The sequence below is a fragment of the Tamandua tetradactyla genome, chromosome 12 (genome assembly GCF_023851605.1).
Source record: "Tamandua tetradactyla isolate mTamTet1 chromosome 12, mTamTet1.pri, whole genome shotgun sequence".
In the NCBI taxonomy this organism is placed as follows: Eukaryota; Metazoa; Chordata; class Mammalia; order Pilosa; family Myrmecophagidae; genus Tamandua; species Tamandua tetradactyla.
Window position 1 is genome coordinate 85,276,300 of NC_135338.1, and position 25,283 is coordinate 85,301,582.

General features: G+C 37.0%; 1 protein-coding gene across 6 annotated transcripts in view; it reads left to right on the plus strand.

The window, feature by feature from the left end:
* The window catches only part of TTC23 (tetratricopeptide repeat domain 23), a 110,664-nt gene that overhangs the window by 664 nt on the left and 84,717 nt on the right, over positions 1–25,283 (plus strand). For 2 of the 6 annotated variants that reach the window (XM_077124045.1, XM_077124050.1), the window contains exons 2-5: positions 15,631–15,827; positions 18,845–18,968; positions 21,815–21,965; positions 22,147–22,272. In XM_077124045.1, coding sequence (XP_076980160.1) covers positions 15,631–15,827; positions 18,845–18,968; positions 21,815–21,965; positions 22,147–22,272 — 598 coding nt within the window. Of the gene's footprint in view, positions 1–68; positions 1,571–2,178; positions 2,748–6,501; positions 7,926–8,827; positions 8,877–15,630; positions 15,828–18,844; positions 18,969–21,814; positions 21,966–22,146; positions 22,273–25,283 lie in introns of those variants that run through there. The other 4 variants (XM_077124047.1, XM_077124048.1, XM_077124049.1 and 1 more) reach the window with 4 other exon arrangements.

The window sequence follows — 25,283 nt, forward strand, 5'->3', positions numbered from 1 at the left end:
TTTAGGCACTTGTGCTCTCGTTCAAGGCATGCCTTGAAAGATTACAACAATAATAACACTCGGCGTTTATTGTGTACCAGGCAGCGTCCTAAGAGCTGTGTATGGATTATGTCACTTAACTTGACTATCAAATAAAGTAAATAGTACGCTTAAATGTACTATTGTTATACCCGTTTAACAGATTTAAAAAAAAAAAACTGAAGCCTGGTGAAAAACGTTCGCTAAAAAGGACAATTAGAATTCAGTGCGTTAAGGCTGAGGCTGTCCCTAGCATGATTGAGTAGGAGGTCAAATAATTCTTCAAGGCGAAAATTTCTGTTTCAACGGAAAAGAACATCAGAGAAAGAGGGCTTTATGCTAGTTTAAAACAAAAAAACCCAAGCATAGTTCGAGAACATTTGAAAAAAAAAAAACTTCTTTTAAAAAATCACGTTTGTCAATATGCAACTTTGTTGCTGAAATGATTTTTTAAAATTTCCTCTCATGAAACTGCTGATATTTATTGTTCTTTGAAAAGCTTGATGCTTAATTTGCTAGAGTCTCATAAAGCGACCTTCATAATTTGTTTCAAGTTGGTTTAATTACTTTTAGAGACAAATTACCTAGAAAACGAAGCTAAATAAAAATGACACCTTTTCCAAATTAAGGTGTTAGCTACAATAAAATATTTATCAATTACCTGTTAATTAAATCTGTTCTTCGGGAGAACTGAGGTATAGGTGTGGTATATGTCATGTAGTTCTAAGACCATTTTATACAGATTTCTGAACACCTGAGAATTTGTGGTGCTTAAAAATGTTATTTGCTTGACTTAAAATGAGAAAGCAAAAATCCTTATGGTTTTAATGAGCAACACAGATGACTTGGTCCTAATATGGGAGTCTGTTAAAAAAAAAATGCTTACTTTTAGGCAGAATATTTTTTAAAGCAAGCAGTGTTAGTCTATTTTCATTTCCTAAAAAAAAGAGAAAATACTGGCGTTTTTAATGTATCAATTTAACATCTGAAATTTGATCATAAAAAAACGAATCATACTAAATAACTTATGCCCCTGAAATGGACAAAAAGAGACCAAATAATTCTATGTGAGAATATATATTCCATGACCACTCAGAAGTTCTCTCAATATATAGATGTTAATTTTCCACATTTTTCCGGATTTAAAGAGGAAAAATCCTCCTAATTTAAGCTGCTGATTTTGCCATCTTTGATTAACATCACTAGGCAGCGATACCACTTTAAGAAAATTCCAAGGAAAAGGCAATCACATTTAAAAATTCCCACCTCTGACTCCCAAGGATTGGGTTTCAAACTCTGCCAAAATACTCTTCTCCACTCCCTATTGGTGCGTGCTCCATCATTCACCCCTCTGCTTGAGTTCCACATTGCTTTTCGGGAAAAGGCTGTTCTAAATTAGTCTGAAACTGCCCCACTTTAGACTTTTTCGCGGTTATCAATCTGTACAAAGAATCACCAGACTGAAACAGCGGGAAGCAAGTTAGCAAACCAATCTGCCGAGACGACTGTAATTTGCTGAAAAAAGGAACGGAGAACCTTTCAAGGATACAGGGTAAATTGGCAAAGGGTTTCACGACAAAGTTAGAGATTTGAGAGTTAAAGAAAGTTTTGGGGTTTTTCGCTAGTTTTAAAGGAGTAACTGTCAAAGGAAAACCAGAGAAAAGATAGACAGTCCAAGGGGTGGTAGGAGGAGGATTTGGGCGGGGGTGGGGGTGGGGGGTGGGTTCTTTAGGATAAGGTTGTAAAGAGATCAAGATAATGAGATTAAATGTAGATTACTTTCCCCTGTAAAAAGCTGTGATTTGTTGTTGCTTTAATGTGGACTTGGAGAGACATTTAATAATGCTTTTTTTAAATGAAATGAATATTTTTATTAGTATATTATCATACCTAACATTAGACAGTTCATCTAGCGGAAACGTAGAATCAGCTTTGGTTCCAATTTGTGTATATTTGTGGATTAGGTAATCAAGGAACAGATCTGATAATGACCAAGCAAGACATAATATTGGCATATGAAACAGAATGAGATAAATAATTTAAGAATAAAATCTCAAAAAAGAAATCCACTCTTTTATTTTAAAAAGATGATATTTCCATTGAAACTGAGATATAAAAGTATAAGAGAATGTTAATAAACAAGTATAACTTATTTATATGTTAAAACTTGCATTTGAAATAGCAACACAATTTTTTAAGGATCCAGCCCACGATATAATCCCAATATAGCATCTTAAAGATTCTTCTAATATTAATTCAATTAGTGCTACTACAGGGCCTAACTTGTACTGGGTACACAATAAAGATTTGAGTGACCTTTGTTAATCCATATGTGGGGATATAAAATACAGTTCATACTCTAGCTGGGAGACAAATCAGACTCAAACATTTAAATTAAAACTTCTGGACAGTTCTTGATGCCCAGATCACTGTTACAGTTTGTAGATGCTTCAGGAGTATAACTCCCTGTGAGCTTCACATATTCAGGGAGACCCATTTTGGGCCTGAGAAATGGGCAAAGTTTCAGTAGATCATCAAGAAGGAAGGTAGCACTCCGGGTAGTGGGTTGCATTCCAGATAGTAGCAAATATGAGCAGCCTAAAGGAAGGAAGAATTGACTGCAGCAGAAGGTTCATTTGAAGATCATGGGTTAAAAAAAAAAAAGTACAAGAAGATACATGGAGCCAGAATTTCCCGAATTAAGGAGTGTGTTCCTGGTCTTTGAACAGGTAGAAAACTTATGAAAATAATATTTGAAGAAGATAAAACTGACATTGCCATTTTAGATGGCTCCAAAGGCAGAAACTGTCAGTAAAGGAACAGGGATACAAATTGGCAATTGAGCCTCTTAAATCATTTTTATTCAAAATACCTGTACCATTGTTAAATAACATAAATCTCAGTGCATTTCTTTGTATTCTTCAAAAGCATCGATTTTATTTTTTCACAAATTTTTTTAATGTGGGGGTAATTGTGGTACAATCAAAACAGTCAAGGTGATTATCATGCACAATGAATCAACTCTCCTTTTTCCTCAAACTTTAAGTGCATTTTCTTGATTCTCTTTAACTAAATTGAAGAAATTGAAGAAATTTCATCTAAAAAAAAACCTATGACTAAAGAACCCCACAGAAGACATTCTTAGTCTGTAGGCTCTTCCCCTAAACTGCTCCAACACAAAACTCAATACCATACAAACTCAGTGAACTGCCACCATATGCCAGACACCCTGCTTATTGTTAGGAAAGCAAAGGTGAATCAAGTACCATCTCCCAAAAAAAGAGCAAAATGCTTCAGGGACCCCATTCCTGCAATGAAATGTGCTTCAAAAGAATCTGAAGCTCATCTAGTCTAAGCTGCTGACCAGTAGTTCTTAATTAGGTACAGGGAGAAGAAGAAATCTTTGGTCATGGAAAAGCACCCTAAGAGGACTTAGGGTCAGTCTGATGTGGCAGTGAGTCATGCTCACCAAACATTCCTTTTGCTCCTCTAGATGTCCCAGCCTTCTTTCAGTTAAGGGCAAATGACATTTTACACTTCAGGGAAATAGTGATGAAAAGCTGATTTTTCCAGTCTTTCTCATCTTCTGCCATCACTTCTGTTGATGTATGCTTATGCCTTGGTCAGCCTGGGTTTCTTAGTAACACTGTGGATCTGACATTCCCCTGGCCCCTGAACCCAGCCGCTTGTGTATGTACCATGAAGAAATGACTATGTTACTTCCCCCCAGTCTATCCAATCCTACCTACCATAATTATTAATGGATTTCCCCTGAGGATATCAGCATGTCATTTATTGAAGTTTTCTTAAGGAAAAAAAAATGCTTAGTGTTTTGGGTGTCAGGTGGATGTGGTATTTGGGGAGAAAAATCATACCATAAAAATGGTTTATTTGCTCATTCAATAATTATTTACTAAGGCCTACTAGATGTCAAGCACCCTATCAAGCTATCCTTCTATTTGTAGAGCCAGAATATAGATTAAAGATTGGTTTTCAAGATTTTGGGGACCTCTGCACATTGTCTCTGAGCATCAGGGCTACCCTATCTTATAAAAGTCTTTCTCAAAGTATATATAAAAGCAAGAATTGCACATTAAATTGCTATATGATTTTCATAGCTATTTTTTAACACCTTAAGTAAGGTGTAATTTATCACAATAAATTTATTAACGTTAAATTCACTTGTTTTAAGTATGCAATTAAATGACTTTTTTTTTTTTTGGAAAATTTATGGAGTTGTACAACTATCACCAGATTCCAATTTTAGAACATTTCCATGACTCTAAAAAGATCCCATTTGCAGGTACTCCCCAACTTCCCATTCCTACTCAATCACTAATAAACTTTCTGTCTCTATGGACTTACTTTACTGAATATTTCATATAAATGGAATCGTACAATATGTGGCCTATTGTGATTGGCCTCTCTCACTTAGCATAACATTTTCAAGGTTTATGCAAGTTGTAGTATATATCAGTACTTCATTCCTCCTTATTGCTGAATATATTCCTTCAAATGAATAATATGGCATTCTGTTTATCCATTCAACAGTTGAATTGTTGGATTGCTTTCTGTTTGGGGTTATTATGAATATTGCTGCCATGAGCATTCATGTACACATTTTTTGTGAACATGTATTTTCATTTCTCTTGCATATTTACCTAGGAGTTAAATTTCTGGATTGCCTGGTAACGGTATATTTAACTTTTCGGGGAGTTGCCAAACTGCTTTCCAAGGCAGATACACCATTTTACATTCCCACCAGTAGGGTATTACAGTGTTTGAAGCTGTATGTACTCCAGAAGAACTTGTTCTTAAATGTAATCCACTCTTGTGGGTATAGACCCATTGTAAGTAGGACCTTTTGATGAAGATCCTTCAATTAAGTTGTGACCTACCTCACTCAAGATGGGTCTTAATCCTATTACTGGGATCCTTTATAAGAGAATGAAATTTGGCCATGAAAGTAAGATGCCAAAGGCAACAAAACCTGGAAGAGAAGGGAGAGGCCAGCAAAGACACTGCCATGTGGAGCCAAGGACCACCACCAGCTGGTCTTTGGGATGAAGCATTGCTTTGATGTAGACATTTTCTTGGCTTCAAACTGTAAGATAATAAATTCCTACTGTTTAAGCCAACCCATTTCATGGTATCTACTTTAAGCAGGCCGGGAAACTAAAACAGGTATGAAGGTTCCAGTTTCTCCATGTCCTCACGAACACTTGTTATTATCTGTCTTTTTGTTACTGTCATTCTAGCAAGTATGAAGTGGTGGGTCATTATAGTTTTTATTTTTATTTCTTTAATGACTAATGAGGGTGAGCACCTTTTCATGAGCTTTTTGGTCATTCCTAAATCTTGTTTGGTGAAATGTCCATTCACATTTTCTGCCTATTTTTAAATGGGGTTACTTGTCTTAAGAAGTTGTATGAGTTCTTTATATATTCAAGATACAAATCCTTTATCAGATACATGATTTGCAAATATTTTCTCCCATCCTGTGAGTTTTCTTTTCACTTTCTTAATGGTGTCTCTTGATGCCAAAAAAGTTTTTAATTTTAATAAAAACCAATTTATCATTTTTAAAATTTTATCACTTTGCCTTTGATATCATAAACAAGAAATATTTGCCTAACACAAACTCATGCAGATTTGCTCTGAAGAGTTTTATAGTTTTTACTGTTACTTTTAGGTGTTTGATCCATTTTGAGTTAATTTCTGTATTTGTGTGAAAGAGTAGATCCAACTTCATTCTTTGCATACGAATATCTAGTTGTTACAGCATCCTTTATTTGAAAATATTATTCTTTCCCCATTGAATGTCTTGCCACTCTTGTCAGAAATCAATTGACCATAGATATATGGGTTTATTTATGGATTCTCAATTCTATTCCATTGATTTTTAAATCTATCCTTATGTGAGTACCACGCTGTTTTGATTACTGTAGCCTTGTAGTAAGTTTTGAAATTGGGAAATGTGAGTATTCCTGCTTTGTTCTTCTTTTTCAAGATTGTTTTAGTTATTCTGGATCCATTATAATTCCATATGAATTTAAGGATCAGCATGATTTTTCTGCAAATAATAAAAAAAGCAACTGTGATTTTTTTTTTTTTCTCGCGTGGGCAGGCACGGGGAATCAAACCCCGGTCTCTGGCATGGCAAGCAAGAACTCTGCCTGCTGAGCCACTGTGGCCCACCCAGCAACTGTGATTTTGATGTGGATTGCATTGAATCCATAGATTAATATGGGGAGTATTGCCATCTTAATAGTATTGAGTGTTTTCCAATATATGAACATGGAATTCTCTCCATTTATTTAGGTATTCTGTAATTTCTTGGTGGTGGTGTGTGATTTTCATTGTATAAGCCTTGCACTTCTTTTGAAAAATTTACTCTTAAGTATTTTATTCTTTTTGATGCTATTATGAAAGGAAATCTTTTCTTAATTTAATTTTCAAATTATTCATTGCTAGTGTATAGATATGCAATTGGTATTTATTTTGTGTCCTGCAACCTTGCTGAATTTGTTTATTAGTTCTAGTAGGGTTTGTGTATGTGAGTGTGTGCACATCTGTGTTCCTTAGGATTTTCAACATACGGTGTCAGGTCATCTGCTAATAAAGAACTTTTTTTCCCCTCTCTTCCTAACATGCATGCCTTTTGTTTCTTTTTCGTGCCTTATTGCACTGGATAGAAAATCCAGTACAATAAAAATGTTGGTAGCATTAAGATCTGTAGATGCTCTTTATCAGGTTGAGGAAGTTTCCTAGTGTGTTCAAAGTTTTTATCATGAATAGATGTTAGAGATTGTCAAATGCTTTTTCTGCATCTATGAAGGTGATCATAGTTTTTATTCCTATTCTGTTAACATGGTATAATACATTAATGATTTCAGATATTAATCTAACTTTACATTTCTGTAATAAACCCCACTTGGTCATCATGTGTAATCCTTTTTATATATTGCACAATTTGGTTTGCTAATGTTCTATTGAGACTTTTATGTCTAAATTCATGAGGGATATTGGTCTGTCGTTTTCTTTTTTTTTTCTGATGCCTTTATCTGACTTTGTTATTAGAGTAATAATAGCCTCAACAAATGAGTTGGATAAGTCCCCCCCCCCCTCTATTTATTGAGAGTTTATGTAAGATGCATACTATTTCTTCTTTAAAGGTTGGTAGAATTCACCTCCGAAAGCATCTGGGTCTGGAATTTACTTTTTATAAACATTTTCCATTATTAATTTATATTTTAACTTATTATGAGTCCATTTGGATTTTCTATTTTTTTATTCCGTTTTATATCCTTGTAGGCTTTTTTCCATTTCACAGCTTTCTGATGCCTCAACTTACACATAGGCAAGATTGATATTTAACATGTGTAGTCTCACACAATCATAATCTTTGTTATTTCCTAATAGCCACTGTCCTTGGGACCCCTACTCCTCCCTCAGGTCCCTCTACATCTCCCCCACAAATCAGCACCCAAAGGTGTAACACCTGGTGCAGCAGGGGTCCTTCAGAATCCAGCTCCACCACACTTGCCACCTATACAGATTAGTTGGTCCCCCCACTATATCAGCTATTAAATATTTTGAACATCACCTCCTTGGAAACCAAAGACTGAGACCCCCACTTCAGACCTCTTCCTCCTACCTTGATAAGGGGCTGATCATGTGCTTCAGCGTTCTACTGGGCAGGTCTGACAGGAGATAACAGCATTTATTGATTGGATATGTCTGACTGGCAGTTGTGGGCCCTGATTGAGAGGTCTGAGAAGTAACCCAAGGCTGTAAGGGAGACCGTGGTGTGTGGGGCCTTGGCTGATTTCTAATGAAAACTTAAGCCCCAACTATGGCTGTTACTAAGAAAAGAAAAGTGCCTGATGATAAGCATGTATCTCAAAGTAAGTGAACTGAAGAGTACTTCTTTATGCCAAAAGTGTGCTGTAGGATGCAACACTCATTGAAACAGACATGCCTGCACACACATGCACACACATTTAAAGTAGGGTCACTGACTCAAATGCCTCCAGAAGCCAAGCAGGTAGCAATTAGCCATATATCCATTTCCCTTTCCTACTTCCAAACCCTTGCTAATTAATTAATTCTACATGGGATGCTTTCTCCTTTCTGTTCTTACTTTCTGAAATATTTTCAACCAAACAAGCTGAGTTATTCCCTAAGTACTGCAGCAGTAATGGATCCTACTTCTGAAATCTTATCACTTCCCACACTTCCAGTATTTGTACAACCTGTTAATCATGATTAATTGGGATCTGATCTTTTTTCCCGCTAGATTTTACTTTTATTGAGGTTACTGTTTCCACGTAGTGCATTAGCCTGTTGCATTACTAATAACAGGAATTCAATACATATTTGTTGAATGAATAAACAAATGAATTACAATGAGATGAAATGTAAAATAAGTTTTCTGTAATAAATAATAGAATTGGAGTTTGAAGTATCTGGGTAGGGAAAGGAGGGGAATGTGGTAGGATCTCCAATAGCTGATCCATATACATGTTTTTATTTTTAAAAAAAACAGTTTTATTGATTGACATAGAAGTGGACAATTTGAAAATTTTTGAAATATGTATGCATCCATGAAACCATCCCCACAATAGAAATAGTCCATCATCCCCAAAAGTTGCCTTGTACCCCTTGGTAATCCCTTCATCCCACTCCTCACACACAGTTCAAGGCAACCACTGATTTGCTTTCAGTCACTATACATTGGCTTGAATTTCCTAGCATTTTATATAAATGGAATCATAAAGTATACATTCTGTTGTCTGGCTTCTTTCAGTCAGTATAACTTTTGAGCCCGGGAATCGAACCCAGGTCCCACATGACAGGTGAGCATTCTACTACTGAACCACCTGTGCACCCCATATACATTCCTTTTTAATGCTAAGTAATAGTTCATTGTATAAAACCACAGTTAATTTACCTATTTATGGACACTGGAGTTGTTTCTAGATTTTGGCTTTTAAGGATAAAAGTGCTATGAAAAGTTGTATATATATACTTTCATTTTTCTTGCAGTGAAGTATCTGAATCATGTGCTAGGTATTTATTTCTTATTAAGAAACTGTCAAACTCTTTTCCAAAGTGGTTATACATTCCCACTAACAGTGTATTAGAGTTCCAGGTTCTCCACCTCCTCTCCAACACTTAGTATGGTCAGTCTTTTTAATTTTAGCCATTCTAATATGTGAGTGGTATCTTCTTGTGGTTTTAATTTGCATTTCCCTCTAATGACTAATGATGTTGAGCATCTTTACATGTGCTTATTGGTCATCAATATATCTTCCATGATGAAGTGTCTGTTAAAAATATTTTCCCCATTTTTATAGTTTGTTTTCTTATTATTGAATTGTGAGAGTTCTTTATATATTCAAGATACAAGCCCTTTATCAGATACATGTTTTGTAAATATTTACTCCCAGTCTGTGGCTCATCTTTTCATTCTTTTAAAATTTCTTTGGGAAAGGAGAAGTTTTTAATTTTGATGAAGTATAATTTGTCATTTGTTCCTTTCATGATTCTTTTTGGTGTCATAGCTAGGAAATCTTTGCCTAACCAAAGATTATAAAGGTTTTATTCCAGAAGTGTTGATAGTTTTAGGTTTTACATTTAGGTTTATGATCAATTTTGAGTTAATTTTCATGTATATTGTGAGGTATATATCAAAGTGCTTTTTTTAATTTTTGTTTTGTTTTTACCAGTCATTCCAGCACCATTTGTTGAGCAAACTATTTTTTATACAATGAATTGTCTTTGCACCTTTGTCAATAATCATTTGTTCATATATGTGTGGGTTCACTTCTGGACTCTCAATTACCACTGCCTTGGTTATCCTAGTTTTATAATATGTAGCATTAGTCCTCCAATTTGTTCTTCTTTTACAAAGTTGTTTTGGCTGTTTATAAAAGAAGTTATTTTTTTTTATAGCCTGGCTGTTCCAGGTCGTTTGTATTTTCATATGAACTTTAGAAGCACTTTGTCAATTTCTGCCAAAAAAAAAAATCCAAAAACCTAAGATTTGGATTGGTATGGCTTTGAATCTTTAGATCAATTTAGGGAGAATTGACCTCTTAACAATGTTGAGTCTTTCAACCCATGAACAAATGAATACGTCTCCATATATTAAGAACTTCTTTCATTTCTCTCAGCAATGTTTTGTAGTTTTAATTGTAAAGGTATTTTTCATCTTTTAGAAGGTTTATTCCTATTTCATATTTTTGATGCTATTTTGCATGGTATTTTTAAATGTCAATTTGATTGTTCATTGCTAATCTATAGAAATAGAATTTTGTGTATCGATCTTGTATCCTGCAAACTTGCTAACCTCATTTATTAGTTCTAGTAGATTTTTTGCACATTCCATCATGTTTTCTATATAAATCATAGAGCTATACTGTGATATAACTGTGAGTAAAGACAGTTTTACCTTTTCCTTTCTAATCTGGATGCCTTTTTTATTGTCATTGATTGGTTGCACTGGTTAGAACTTCCAGTTCAGTGTTGAGAATTAATGTTGAGAGTGAACATCTTGTCTTGTTTCTGAGCTTAGAGGACAAGCATTCAGCCTTTCACCGTTAAGTCTGATGTAAGCTGTAAGTTTTTCATATATGCTCTTTATCAGGTTGAGGAAGTGTGATTCTGTTCCTACTTTGCTGAGAGTTTTTCTCGAAAGTGTATATTAAATTTTGTCAAGTGCTTTTTCTATGTGAATTGAGATGATCATACTGCTTTTTGTTTTTTAGCTTACTTATATTGTGAATTACACTGACTGATTATTGAATATTAAAACAATCTTGTTTCTCTGGGATAAATTCCAGTTGGTCATGAAGTATTGCCCTTGTATATATATTTTTTATTTAATCTGTTAATTCAGATTAATATTTTGTTTTCAATTTTTGCAGTTGTGTTCATGAGGGACACTGATCTGCAGTGTCCTTTTCTTCTAAAGTATTTATTTTGTTGTGGTATCAAAGTCTCATGAAATATGCTGGAAATATTCCCTCTTCTTCAATTTTCTGACAGAGGTTGTGCAGAATTTGTATTATATCTCTCTTAAATATTTGGTATAATTCACTAGTGAAGTCATCTAGGAAGTAGTTTCTTTTACAGATATAGCACTATTTAAACATGTTTCCTTTTCTGTGAGCATTAGAAGCTGTGTCTTTAAAGGAATTTCTCCATTTATCTAAGTTGCCAGATTTATTGGCACAGAAGCATTCATAATATTCTTTTATTAACTTTATAATATTTGTAGAATTTGTAGTGATGTCATCACAGTCATTCCTGATATTGGTGATTTGTATCTTATATTTTTCCCTAATCAAACAGACTACAAGTTTATCACTGTTTTTGACCTTCTCAAAAAAAACCTAGAAAATTTTTTGGTTGGTTTCATTGATTTTCTGTATTGTTTCTCTAGTTTTATTTCATTGATTTGTGAGTTTATCATTTATTTTGCTAATTATTTTCTTCTGCTTACTTTGAGTTTAATGTCTAAACTAAGGCGTCCAGGGAAAGATACCTTAATTTAAGGAAGGCCAACAGGTCAAGAACACCTCTGTCAACTGGGTAGTCACGTGGCTAGCCTCTGCTGGTCCCTTGCTTCTGGGCTGCATTGCCTTCAGCCTCTGTTCCTGTGGGAGTTCCTCACTTTGCTTCTCCAGGCTGGCTTTCATCTCTTGGCTTTCCCTGGCTTTCTCCAGGTTCTTGCTTGCTTAACATCTCATAGTGACATCCATTGCCTTTGTTCTCCAAGTGTCAGCATCTGTGTCAACTCTGTTCTGAAGTTTCTGTCACTTCTCCAAAATGTTTCCCCCTTTAAAGTCTCTAGTATACTAATCAAGACCCACCCAGAATGGGTTGGGTAACATCTCCATCTAATCAAAAGTCACACCCAAGATTGGCTGTGTCCCATCTCCATGAAGATAATCTAACCAAAAGTCTCCAACCTACAGCAGTGAATCAGGATTGAAAGAAATCTTTTGTCCCCACGAGATTGGATCAGGAGTAAAACATGGCTTTTCTGGGGTACATACAGATTCAAACTGGCACAAATGTATAAACAATTGGTCCTGTTAAGAGGACCCCTTTATAATTATGGAATAACCTTCCTAATCTCTGATAATTGTCTTTGCTGTGAAATATACTTTAATATTAATATAGTCACTCTAAATTTCTTTTTTACCAATTTTAGAATGTTATACTATTTTCATCCTTTTACTTTCACCTAGTTATATTGTTTAAAGTGAATTTCTTGTAGGCAACATAGAGTTGGGTTTTGCTTTCTTATCCAAACTGCCACCCTGCTCTTAATTGGGGTTTTTAGACCATTTACATTTAATGTGATTATTGAAATAGTTATATTCAAATCTCTCACCTTGCTATTTGCTTTCTAATTGTCCCATCTGATTTTTTGGTTCCCTTTTAATTCTTTTTCTATTTTCTTTTGGATTATTTTTTATGGCTTTATTTACCTCCTTTGTTCACTTATTAGCTATAATTCTACTTTGTTGTTTTAATGGTAGCTGTAGGGTTTATGCTATACATCTTTAACTTATCTCAGTCTACCTTCAAGTGATATTATGCCACTTTACGTATAGTATTAGAATCTCACAGTTCCATTCCTCTCCTCCCAGCCTTAATGCCATTATAGTCATACGTTTTACTTTTACATATGCTACAACCCCACGATATATTGTTATTTTTTTTTAAAAAGTCAATTATAGCTTAACTATATGATGTATCTAAGATGAAAACATTCTTATTACTTGCCATTGCAGTTACCATTTCCATTGCTCTTCATTCCTTTGTGTAGATATCGTTTTCTAATTGCTATCATTTTCTTTCCACCTAAAAGACTTCCTTTAACATTTCTTTGAGAATATTATTTCTCAAACATTCTGCTGTTTACTCAAAAAGAGTGCTAGTCTGCTGGTGATGGATTCTTTCACCTTTTTTTTTTTTTTTTTGCATGTGTGTGCAGGCACTGGGAATGGCCAAAAAGAACTCTGCCTGCTGAGCCACTGTGGCCCACCCTCACCTTTTCTTTTTGAAAGATATTTTCACAGGCATAGAATCTTAGGTTAACATCTTTTTTCTTCCTACACTTTAAAGATGTTGTTCCACTCTCTTTTCATATTCTTATTTCCTCCAAGAAATCTTCTATCATCCTTTGTAATGTGTCTTTTTTCTCCTGCTGCTTGTAAGATGTTGTCTTTATCATGGCTTTTGAGCAATGTGATTATGATATTTCTTGGTGTCATTTTCTTCATGTTTCTTGTGTTTAATGTTCATGTGAGCTTTTCAGCTTTCTGGCTTATACTTTTCCTCGAGTTTGAAAATTTGGGGGCCATTATTTATTTATTATTTTTATAACTCCCCCACCTCCTTTCCTTTAAGGATTCCAATTAATATATATTAGGCCACTTGAAGTTTTTTCATAGCTCACTATGTTTTGTTTTGTTTTTTTCATTTTGGGTAGTTTCTATTGCTGTGTCTTCAAGTTCTTTACTCTTTTACATACAATGTCTGATCTTCAATTAATCCTATGTAAGGTATTTTTCATCTCATACATCATAATCTTCATGTCTACAAGTTCAGTTTTGGCCTATATCTTCCATGTCTCTACTGAACTTTTAAAATATACATAATACCCTTATGATATCTGTTTTAATGTCCTTCTATGCTAATTCTACCATCTGTCTCAGCTGTGGATTAGTTTCATTTAAGCAATTGTCCTCATTATGGGACATGTTTTCCTGCCTGGTTATATGCCTGATAATCTTTGATTGAGTGTCACATATTGCAAATTTTATCTCGTGGGATGCTGACTTTTTGCATTATTATGAACATCCTTGAGTTTTGTCCTCTGGTGCTGTTATGTGGAAATAATTTGATCCTTTTATGATTTGTTACATGATTCTTGAGATGTTCAGTCTAGGGATAGCTATTCCCCATTACTAAGGCAAAGCTCTTCTGAGTACTCTACTCAATGCTCCATGAACTATTAGTTTTTCAGTCCGGCTGATGAGAATAGGCACTTCCAGCCCTGTGTGAATGCCAGACACTGTTCCCTAAAAGCATTTTGGATAATTCTTTCCCTAGACTCAATGGTTTCCTCACACACATGCTCATCAATATTCTCTCTCATACTCACCAGGTCCCTCTGCTCTTCTCTGGGTCCTCATCCTGTACAGTTGACTCCTCTCTAGTTGTCTGTCCTGTGAACTCTCTTATCTCCCAAGACTGTAAGCTCCATCACCTCAGATAGTCTACTGGGTTGCTTCTGGGTTCATCTTCCCTGTACCCCTGCCTGGAAACTCTCTCAAAGCAATAAGCTGGGGCAATCATAGGTCTTACCTTGTTTATTTTTCCCATATCTTAAGAATCATTGTCTTGTTGCCTGATGTCCTGTGTCTTAAAAACCATCATTTCATTACTTTTTGTCAGTGGGCTGTTTTGTTTTGTTTTCATTTTGTTGGTTGATTATTTCAAGCAAGAAGATAAATCTGATCCCTATTACTCCATCCTGACCAGAAGTGAAAGTCTAATGGTAATTTATTTTTCTCCCTCATGTGTAGGTGTGTCATTCAGAGTTCAGCTGATCTTATCTGCTCAGCTGATTTCTGATGGCCATCCCTATATATGTTTTTTCAATACACAAAAAATGTTTGATTTATTTGAAACTAGAAATCTACCTGAAAGTTTTACAAATAATCAATGCTAGACAGCATGATCTTTTTTAATGTATTTCTACTGTTTTAGTTTGTTAAATGCTGCCAGAATGCAATATACCAGAAATGGAATGGTTTTTAAAAAGGGAATTTAATAAGTTACAAGTTTACAGTTCTAAGACCATAAAAATGTCCAAGCTAAGGCATCCAGAGAAAGATACCTTGACTCAAGGACAACTGAGGTCTATTACATGGGAAGGCACATGGCTGGCAACTGCTGGTCCTCATTCCCGATACTGTTGCTTCCAGCCTCTAATGCCAGTGGTTTCCTCTCTAAGTGTCTGTGGCCTTCACTAGCTCCTCTGGGACACGACTCTGGGTTCTGGCTTGCTTAGGATCTCATGGGAAGGCACATGGCGATGTCTGCTGGACTCTGCATCACCAGACGTTCACATCTAGGTGTCTGCATTCCAAACATTTCCATAATTCTGCATCCCTGTGGGCTCTATGCTCTTACCTTCCCATGAGCTCTCTTAAAGACTCCAGAAAACTAATTAAGACCCATCTTGAATAGGCAGAGTCACGTCTCCAACTAATCAGAAGGTAATGCCCACAATTGGTGTGTCACGTCTCCATGGAATTTGCAACACAACCAATCGCATAATCTAATAAAAAGGTCATCTAATGAAGAGGTCACTCCCTACAGTATTGAATCAGGATTAAGAAAACATGCCTTTTCTGGGGGTATGTAACAGTTTCAAACTGGCATAGCTATTAATTTAAAAGAAGTCATGGGCAAGGTGTTGACATTCTTCCAGATTTTAGCCTCAATTTCTAGGAAATATGTGTATTTGTAAAAGTAATCATGGAAGTTATCATTAACAACTTTATGTTTTTATTTAAAAATTAGAAGACAATGTATATAAAAATATGCAAGAATCACAGGAAACCCAAATATCCAGCCACCTAGATGAAATTGTTGCTGCTGTCAGCATAACACCTAGAAAGATCCCAAACAAGCTGCCTCAGACAGCTCTATTCCAGCCGCCTCGAGAGAAACTCCACCTCTGTGAAGAGAAAGCAAAGTCTTATTCCAGCAATCATGAGGTAAGAAGCCTTTCTTTTCTATACTTGCCTTCTATTAATTGAGCAACAACATATGATCAAGAGAAGTCAGATATTTTTGTTTACACTCCTAATCTCAAGAGAGTTATTGAGTATAAAAGAGAATACATTTCACTATAGCATGACTGAATATAGCATCTCAGGACTCCAACCCCAACAGCTAGTACAATAAATATTCTGTACCTGTTTATTGAACAAATACACAAATGAACAAGCAAGTCCACCACTGGCAAGTGTTGACTGGACTGACTGGTTTTGGGTTTGGCCAATTATGGTCATTTTCAATCAGCCAATAAATATTTATTGGGCTCCTACTATATGTCAGGTCTAGGCACTGGATTACAACATAAACAGCATGATGAAGGCTCTGCTCTCATAGAACTCATAATTCTTATGTTCTTAATCTTGTTCTCTGCGTTTCTTCCACATTTTCTTCTCAGAAGTTTTGTTCATTCACTCATTTATTGAATATACATTTCTCTACCACCTACTATGCATCAGGCCCTATTTGCTCATTCATTTATTTCACAAATATCTATTGTATTCTCAATATATGCCAAGTGCTAAGCAGATGCTAGGGGCACCTTGGGGTAAGCCACAGCCTCTACTTTGGAGGTTTGGTTGGGAAGATAGAAGGGAACAGATAATTTTAGTCAGTGATTTAAGTTCTATGGTGGACACAAGCTCAGAGTGATTTAGAAGCAAAATGAGGAGCAATGAGCCCAGAGGTGGTAGAGAGACAGCAATTAAGGCACATTTCTTAATGTTGCTTGGACTGCTTTGGTGATAGTGCTTAGGAGTCAGCCAGATGAAGAAAAGGGCAAAGTGTTCTAGAAAAAGGTAGCAGATGGATAAGAACCTGGGGTCTGAAGTTGCAACGTATATTTGCAGAGCTACAAGGAGCTTTCTGGGGCACCAGTTTTAGTGATCCAAGATTGAAAATGAAGCCTGGTTCTTACCTTTCTACCTCAGCTCCGTCCCTACAACTTTCTTTAGTTGGTAGTCTTTCCTCTTACCTCCTCTCTTGCTGTTCTGGTTATCTGTTGCTATGTAACAACACCCCAAAACCCTAGTGGCTTAAAACAATCTAGTTATGCATTTTACACCTGACCCTGCAGCTTACACAGAACCTTGTGGAGTCAGGTCAGCTTTACTCTAAGCAGCCTCCGCAGGGCTCAGTGAGAGTGGAGAATCCTCTCCCAAGACGGATCACTCACCTGGTGGACTACTTGGTGCTGGCTATCAGTTCCTTTCCATGAGCCTCTCCAGAAGGCAGCCTAGCCTTACTCATGGCATGGCAGTGGGTTCCGAAAGTGATTCCAAGAGCCGGAAAGAAGAAGCTGTCAATTTCTTAAATCCTCAGCCAAAAAACTGCCACCGCCTCTCTTCATCCATGTCAGTGGTCAAACAGTCATAAAGCCCAGATTCAAAGGGAAGGGGACAGAGACCCCATCTCTGGATGGAAGAAGTACCAAAGAATTTTGGAGTGGTGTTGAAAACTACCATACTTGTTTCGAATATATTGCTTTTCTGAGCTGACCTGGAGCTGCGAAGCTGCACTTCACAATTCCTTATTCTCTTTGTCCTAACCCTGAATGAAAGAGTACTTCTTATTTTTCCTGTTTGTCAGTCTTAATGATTCCATTTGCTATGCTGATGTCACAGGCTGCTAAGGAAGGTATTTGAAATGAGAACTAAAATGTGTAGTTTGAAAATTCTTAACACTTGCCCATTTATTGTGTTATGGTTCAAAGTGAGTCCTCGCCTGATACACACAAAATCAGAAGACACTGGGATTTTGAGAAGAGAAAAAGATTATTTAGCAAAGCCTAGCTTTATGGAGACAGGTGGGTAAATAGTTCCTCAAATCTGTCTTCCCAAGCAGATAAGGTTGAGGAACATTTATGGGTTTAAACAAAGGAGGACAGGATAGGGATGTTAGGGCTACTGGCACATTGGAATTGGCTAGTAAACACTCACATTTAGGATTGCAAGTTGGCTGTGATCATTGGCTGTATCTACATTTAAATTAAGGATTGCAAATTGCTTATTATCATAGGCTAATGGATTCTGTTATCTTGAGGAGTGCGCTTGTGATATTGCCGCAATTTGTAGTGATTGGACTTCTTGATTTCCTTCAGGTGCAGAATTTTTCTTTTCACTTTGGTTTTGCTTGCAGGGTGTTTTATGTCCCAGGGTCATTTGAAGTTCAGGGCTCTTATTTTCAGCACATGCTTTAGTAATTTCAGTTAGTTCTGTGGGGAAAGAAGAAAGCAAGAACTTGTCCTGGGGTTAGGTGAGTCCCTCATCAATCTTAAAAGAGGGAAGTGAAAGTTTTAATAAGTTATTGAGGGAGGGGCTATTCTAGTGGGTTAGCACATGGCAGTTTCAGGGAGCGTGAGTTTTACTATTATAATGAGGCAACATTTTCTCCTACTGCACACATATTTGTGGTTAAAGCTAATTAAGACTGGTCTGGGTAGAGGTGCTAAAACAAGAACTTATTTCTGGGGTGTATAGGTGTGAATTTCGGAGAAATGGAAACTTTTGCAACCTAGTTAGTGAGGGAGCTGCTTCCACAGTGGGGTAGGGGTGGGGTGTGAAAAGCAGTCGGAGTTCTCTACAATTGTGTCTGAATATGTAGTTGCTGTTCATTGATGGGCCGCCGGAAAACCTAGGAAATGATTAGACGTCTGCTCTACCTTTCCAATTTTTTCCTTACTCCACTACATTTTTTTACTGTTGACATACTATAAAAGTTACTTATTTAGTTATTTCCCTATGTTATCCATTTTCCCCTACCATCATCATGTAACCTTTCTGATGGCAGGAATACAGGTCTTCGTCTGTTTTGTTCTCTGATATGTCCCAAGTGCCTGAAATCATGCCTAGCACATAGTAGGCACCCCATAAATACTTACTGAATTGTTGATTTTCTGTTTTGTGACTCTTAAGTTTTAAGTTGTCTAAATGCAAAGCCCATTTTCTCCTCCTAACAGTATAAACAGGCTGTCCACGAGCTCGTGCGTTGTGTAGCCCTCACAAGGATTTGCTATGGTGACTCACATTGGAAACTAGCAGAGGCATATGTCCATTTGGCTCAAGGCTACCTCCAAATGAAAGGTGAGCTCCTTTCAGACTGAGGACATCAGTCGGGTAGGTTCTGCTCTTTTCCCAAAATTTGACTCAAGCTTAACTGGAAGGATTAGGTTTCCTTGAGTATTGTCCCCTCCAAACATTGAAAAGCCCTTTCCTTTCAGAAAGTCAATAGGGAAAAAAAGGAAGAAAAACTTTATCCATTCTAAGTGTGTGTTTTTATGATCTTAAGAGTAGGGTTCTTAGGAGAGGAATAATCTGTTGGCTGGGAAGGTAGTATGACAAGAGTCCGGGGCGTGGGTTTTAGGGCTACAGTGGAACCTATTCACACTTGTATTCACACTTGAAGAGTCTCTTGACTGTAAGTGACCAAAAAAATAAAAGATTGCCTAAAACTGACATAAGCAGAAAGGTCATTTATTGGCTCATACAGCTCAAAAGTTCAAGATGGCAAAACTTACTTTAGGCTTAGCCAGATCAGGATGTTAAAACAATGTGATCAAGTCTCTCTTTTCCCACCGCATGGCTCAATTTGTCTAGGGATGGCTCCATTCTTTTATTGGCTCCAGTATACACAGGCTTTGCACACATGGTGGCAGGAAAGTGGCCAGCAGCCTTAGGCTCCCCTCCTCAGCAGGAGAAAAAAAAAGACCCCTTCAACCCCTAGAATTTGGGGTTTCTAATAGGACCAATTTAGGTTGTATGCCAAAGACATGGAAGATTTAGACTAGCTATTAAGGAACAGGCTTGCATTGTGATTTGTGGGAGCAGGGTGCCTCCAAAGGAAAACAGGAAGGGAGAATGGATGTTGGGAAGGCAAAAAAATAGCAGATACCCGGTGTAATGTGTCTTCTACTTACTGTGCAATCTAGGACAAGAGGCAGTATCTCTGTACACAGTTTCTTCACCTTAAAAAATGTTGTTAATGATGATGCTGACACACACTTCCCAGGGTGGTTCCAGTGAAGAAATAAAATAATAGAAGTGAAAAACACCACACTGGCAAGCATAGACTTACCACCCAATAAGGTTGGCTAACTTTGATTCTAGACTGGTCCTACCTGCTGGAGTGGAAGGTTGTTAGAGCCAGAGGTGCCACCCCTCTATTTTCCAGATTCAGAGTTAAACGACAAGTCTGGGTTGAAACAGCTTGCTGAAATCATACTATTAATAAGTAGGTGATCCGAAACGCAGACCTACGATTTCAGATGCTAGTACTCCAGGTTCTGGCATCCAGGATGTCAAGTGAAGCTTTTCTTCCATAGCCTGAATGTCAATCCTTCTTTCTTACTTGAAAGTAAAAGTCACATCTAATATTTTTCTAGCTCTTATTGAGCACCAGGCCCCATACTGTTTTTCATGCATAATCCCATTTAAACCTCACCACAATGCTGTGAGGCCGTGATATTAGTATCTCTGTTTACAGATGAAGAAGTTGAGGGCAGCGTGTCACAGTAGGTGGTAGAGCAGGGAATTTAATCTGCAGAGTCTGATGTTGGGGACAGTGTTCTTGCACCTCGCCCAACACTGTCTCCAGTAAACTGAGTTCCCATTCCTTGATGGCACAGAACCCAGTTGAAAATATGGGCCACCGTGCCTTTTGTAATATTGCATGCATAATTGGCAATAATGAATTTCCAATATGTTGTTTAAATATGTGACTTGAAAAAACATATGACAAAATTCTGTAAGAATTCCCACATGAATAGCATACCTTTCATTTACTTCATTAGGAAATACATCCTTCCTGTTTAATAGACATAGGAACAGAATGAACTTCATATTTTGACAGCTTTCACAGAGATTTGAGATACAATTCCATGTAATTAAGAACATAAGACCAGGAATGTACGGATGTGGGTGGAAAGGGGTGTGAAACAGGTTGTCAATGCAGGGGAGGATGGTGGAGTGTGGGGAAGCAAAAAACCCTGAAATGTAAAATAGGTGACCATTCCTAGGACCACCCCTCTCCCCTTCCCCCACCCCACTACAGATTAATAAGCCCATGGGGAGAAAACCCAAAATGCACCAGGGAACTAGTTCTTGGTAGTAATTTGTATTTGCTCCAGTTTGTTTCATATGAGTTTATTACCACATAGGAATAAGAGATTGGTATACATTAATCTATTACTGCATTGGAATTGTATTTGTACATTTTTGTAGATGTCACATTTTTGTATTATTACATGTTGTCGTGATTATAGATGGGTGGACAAGAGATTCAAAACTTTTAGTATTTAATTAACATTGCTGTCACAAAGTCAGCATTACAATACATGAATATCTTATTTATTTATTTATTTTTGTATGCTGTGCAGTGGGGTTCACATTTCATTCTTTGTCTACGTGAGTATCCCATTATTGCAACACCATTTCTTGACTGTTTTTTTTGGCTTATTTTGGGAGGGAATGGGCTGGGAATCAAACCCCGTATCCCTAATTGCAGGCAAGAGTTCTACAACTGAACTGCTTATGCACCCCTGCCATTTGCTTTTTATAATTATTTATAACATATTGTATGTATGATAATGGTGAGGTTTCAAAGCTGTTCACTGCAATTTGCTCCGTTTATTTCTAAAAAGACCATTTTTGGAAAAGTGTAAGGCCATTTTTGGAAAAGTGTATCTTGAGAACTCACTTCTTTGCTTTTAACAGTCATGACAATATTTTCAGGTAAATGCATTGTGATCGTATCTCCCAAACTTGTCAGCTGGGCCCCTCTAGAGAGCTCAGACATGCTGCCAAGACATATCACCATGTGCCATTCGACAAGATGTCAGGGAGACCTCATTGCATTCCCTGGCCACAGAGAACTAGACCCCTATCCATTTGAGATGAAAGAGAAATTGAGGTCTCTGTTTCCTTGTTCACAGGACTATCATTGCAAGCAAAACAACATGCAGAAAAAGCCAAAGAAATTCTCACCAACTCCATTATACCTTCCTGTAATGATAGTACAGATGTTTTCAAATGTTCAGTGGAGCTGTTTCATACCTTGGGAAGAGCCTTAACCTCACTTCAAAAGTATCCTTTTGTCTCTAATATTTATAAATAGAAATATTGCTCATAATACTTATATTTACTTCTCACGGCCAAAAAAAAATGTTGGTAGATGACTGCGGAAGGGTGATAAGAAGTAGGGGATTTGAGAAGGTCTAGCATCTGGTGTCCTAGAATCCAGAACTGTTTCTTGAACCCAACTCAGATTTAAGGATGCTTCACAGAATTTGACAAAAGCAGAGAGGCTTGCAAAGGAGCTGCTGCAGTGCAGGAGAATTATAAAGGAAGAATGGATGGAAATTCAAGCGCAGATCAAATTGTCATTTGCACAGTAAGTATCAAATTTAGGACTTTGTCTGTATGATAGCTCGAGGTTCTTTCACAGTAGAATCTGTCTTCAGGCAGGAGGACCTTCCATGTGGGGCTTTATCGAGCTCCGTGCTATTGTCCAGAAGTAAGCAAGGAACACAGTCACCTGAGAGCGGCACCGCCAAGACACACATCAGTGGCACCTTTCACTACCCGTAGAGCCATCTCACATCCACCTGTTGGCCCTAGAACTCTGAACATCATTCCCTTGACTTTCTCTCTGCCTGCCCTCCCTGCCTCTGTCTCCTTCCCTAACTCTCTCCCTTCCTTTTGTCCTCCACTGCCCCAGACTAGAATACATCAATAGATGGATTTGATGAATAAGGCCTCAAAGCAGAAGAATCTTTAACACATCCAAATCCATGATGTGAGATGTGTGTTCTTTGTTCCTCTCCCCATGCCACACATGCCATAGAAATCCAACTGGAAGTCTGGAGGGGAAAGAAGATGGGTCTTGGTAGTTAGCATATTTATCTCACCCCAAAGGCCAACCTTAAACCAGTTCAGAGTACTGGGGTTACAGAATGTTCCCATGCTCTTTGGAAGGATGGATTGGGGGACAAGGGGAGAAAATGGGCTATTCTAGAAGAAACAGAGAATCCCGAGTAGACCTATATGGCTGCCCTTAGCCAAAGCCAGAAGCATTCAGTTTACCTTCATAACTATACTACATGTATTGATTGATTCCAAGGAAGAACTCAGAGACTCAGTGGAATCATTTAAGAAGGGAAGGGAAGGGCTTGGGGAGCACATCTGAGGCTTCTGTATGAAGGAAAGCTGGGGAGAATCAACTCACTAATGCTTTTCAGGATATTTTTTGTGTGGTCACAGTTTCTGCTTTTTAATTGTTTTATTTGGTTTTTTTTTTTCCACTTCAAGTACAGGGACCTCATGAACCCATGCAAGACCTTTCATTATGTTTCTTAAAATGAATTTTTTTCCGGAGTTCTCGCCTGCCATGTGAGACCCGGGTTCAATTCCCAGTGCCTGCCCATGTTAAAAAAAAAAAAGAATTTTTCTCTTACATCTCTGATCTTCACTCTCATTATCACCTCCCCCCACACAACATAGATAGGTATTTTACTTGTTTATATCTTTGAATATGTATCTCTGAATTAGTAGTATTGTTTTATACATTTATGCATTTTTGTGTACATTGTAGTATACATCTCATTCCGTTGCTCACTTTTTTCCACTCAACACAGTTTTTAATTGTTGCACTTATCTTAGTTCTTGGCTGCTGTCTGCTGCACGGCGCTCTATAGAATACATTTCCTGCATTTTGCTTATCTGTCTCCTAGCAATAGACATTCAGTTTGTCCCCAGTTCTCTGCTCCCCGTGACCATCTTTATGGCAGTTCACTTCTGTAGCCCCGTGAAGTTTTTTCTAGATTTATACCCCAGGACTGGGATTGCTTGGTCACAGGGTACCCAAGTACTTAAAATTCCCCAAGCACCAGCAGCTTGCTACACCAATCCACACTCCTACTAGGTAGGACAGATGGGTCTCTGTTTTCTCACATTCCCAGCAATATTTGGGAATGGGCCACAGTCAGTCTCTCTAACGTTTGCTGACCTGATGGGTGTAATGTGTCATCCAATCATTTAAAAATTCTATTTACATTTCTCTTATTAATGAGTTTGAGTCCTCTTCATATACTTCTTGGCCATTTGGGGTGCCCCCTCTACAAATAGCGTGTTTGTATTCTTTCTCAATTTTCTTTTAGGGTTCCCTGTACTTTTCTTTTTAATAATCAAGGCTTTATTGTATGTTTTAAATATTAGTGATGTTGCAGATATTTTCTTACATCTATTGCCTATTTATTAATTTTGTCTCTGGTTTGTCTATGTGCTTTATGTCATAGAAATGCTTCATTTTGCTGGAGTCAAATCCATTAATTTTCACCTTATGGTTTTTACTTTGGGGGTTTGATTAGAAGGTCTTTCCCACTTACAAGTCTCAGAGCTATTCCCCATCATTTCTCTCTAAGTCCTGCTTTAACTGTATACCACATGTTTTAACCATAGCATTATCACTGTCATAAAGTTCTGAATAGTTCATAATTTTGTTTATAAGTTATTAGTTAATTCAAAGATTACTCAGTGATATCTGAGTAATTTTTTAGTTTCCAGATATATGGGATTTTTCCTGTTGTCATTGATTTCTAATATTGTTTTGCAGTATGGACAGAAGCATAGTTGTATAATCTTGACTCTGAAATTTTGGGGGACTTCCTTTGTGACCTAGGCTATGGTCAATTTGGGGGAATGTTCCAAGTATGAGATAAAGGAAATAATATACTGTCTTTGCTGTGTGTAAGGTTCTGTTAATAGATCTGTACTAGGTTAACCTTATTTATTCTCTTATGCAAATGTGTATCTTTGCTTATTTTTTACCAATTATTTATATTAGTTTTTTTTTTGTACATGGGCAGGCACCGGAAATCGAACCTGGGTCCTCGGGCATGGCAGGCAAGCATTCTTACCTGCTGAGCCACCGTGGCCCACCTATATTAGTTTTTGAGTCTGTTTTAATTTCTACTACAATTATTGATTTATCTGTCTACCCATGGTTCCATCAGTCATTGCTTTATAAATTCTGAGGCAATTTTGTTGGGGAGAGGCGAGATCGATAGCAGCATATATTCTTAATCTATTTTTTCATTGTTGTCCCTTATATTCCTATCTATTTTGTTTGTTATTAAAATTGATTCTAGCATCCTTTTGGTTCATATTTTCCTATAATATCTTTTTCTACTCTTTTACTTCAATCTTCAAAATTTTTGGTTTTAATTACCAATATTAAGCCACATAATATGGTAATTCAATGTTAAACATTTTGAGGAAACACCAAATTGTTTTCCATAATGGCTGCACTAGTTTACATTTCCATCAGCAATATATCAAAGGTTTCAATTTCTCAACATCCTCAATAACACTTGCCATTTTACCTTTTTTTTAAAATAGTAGATA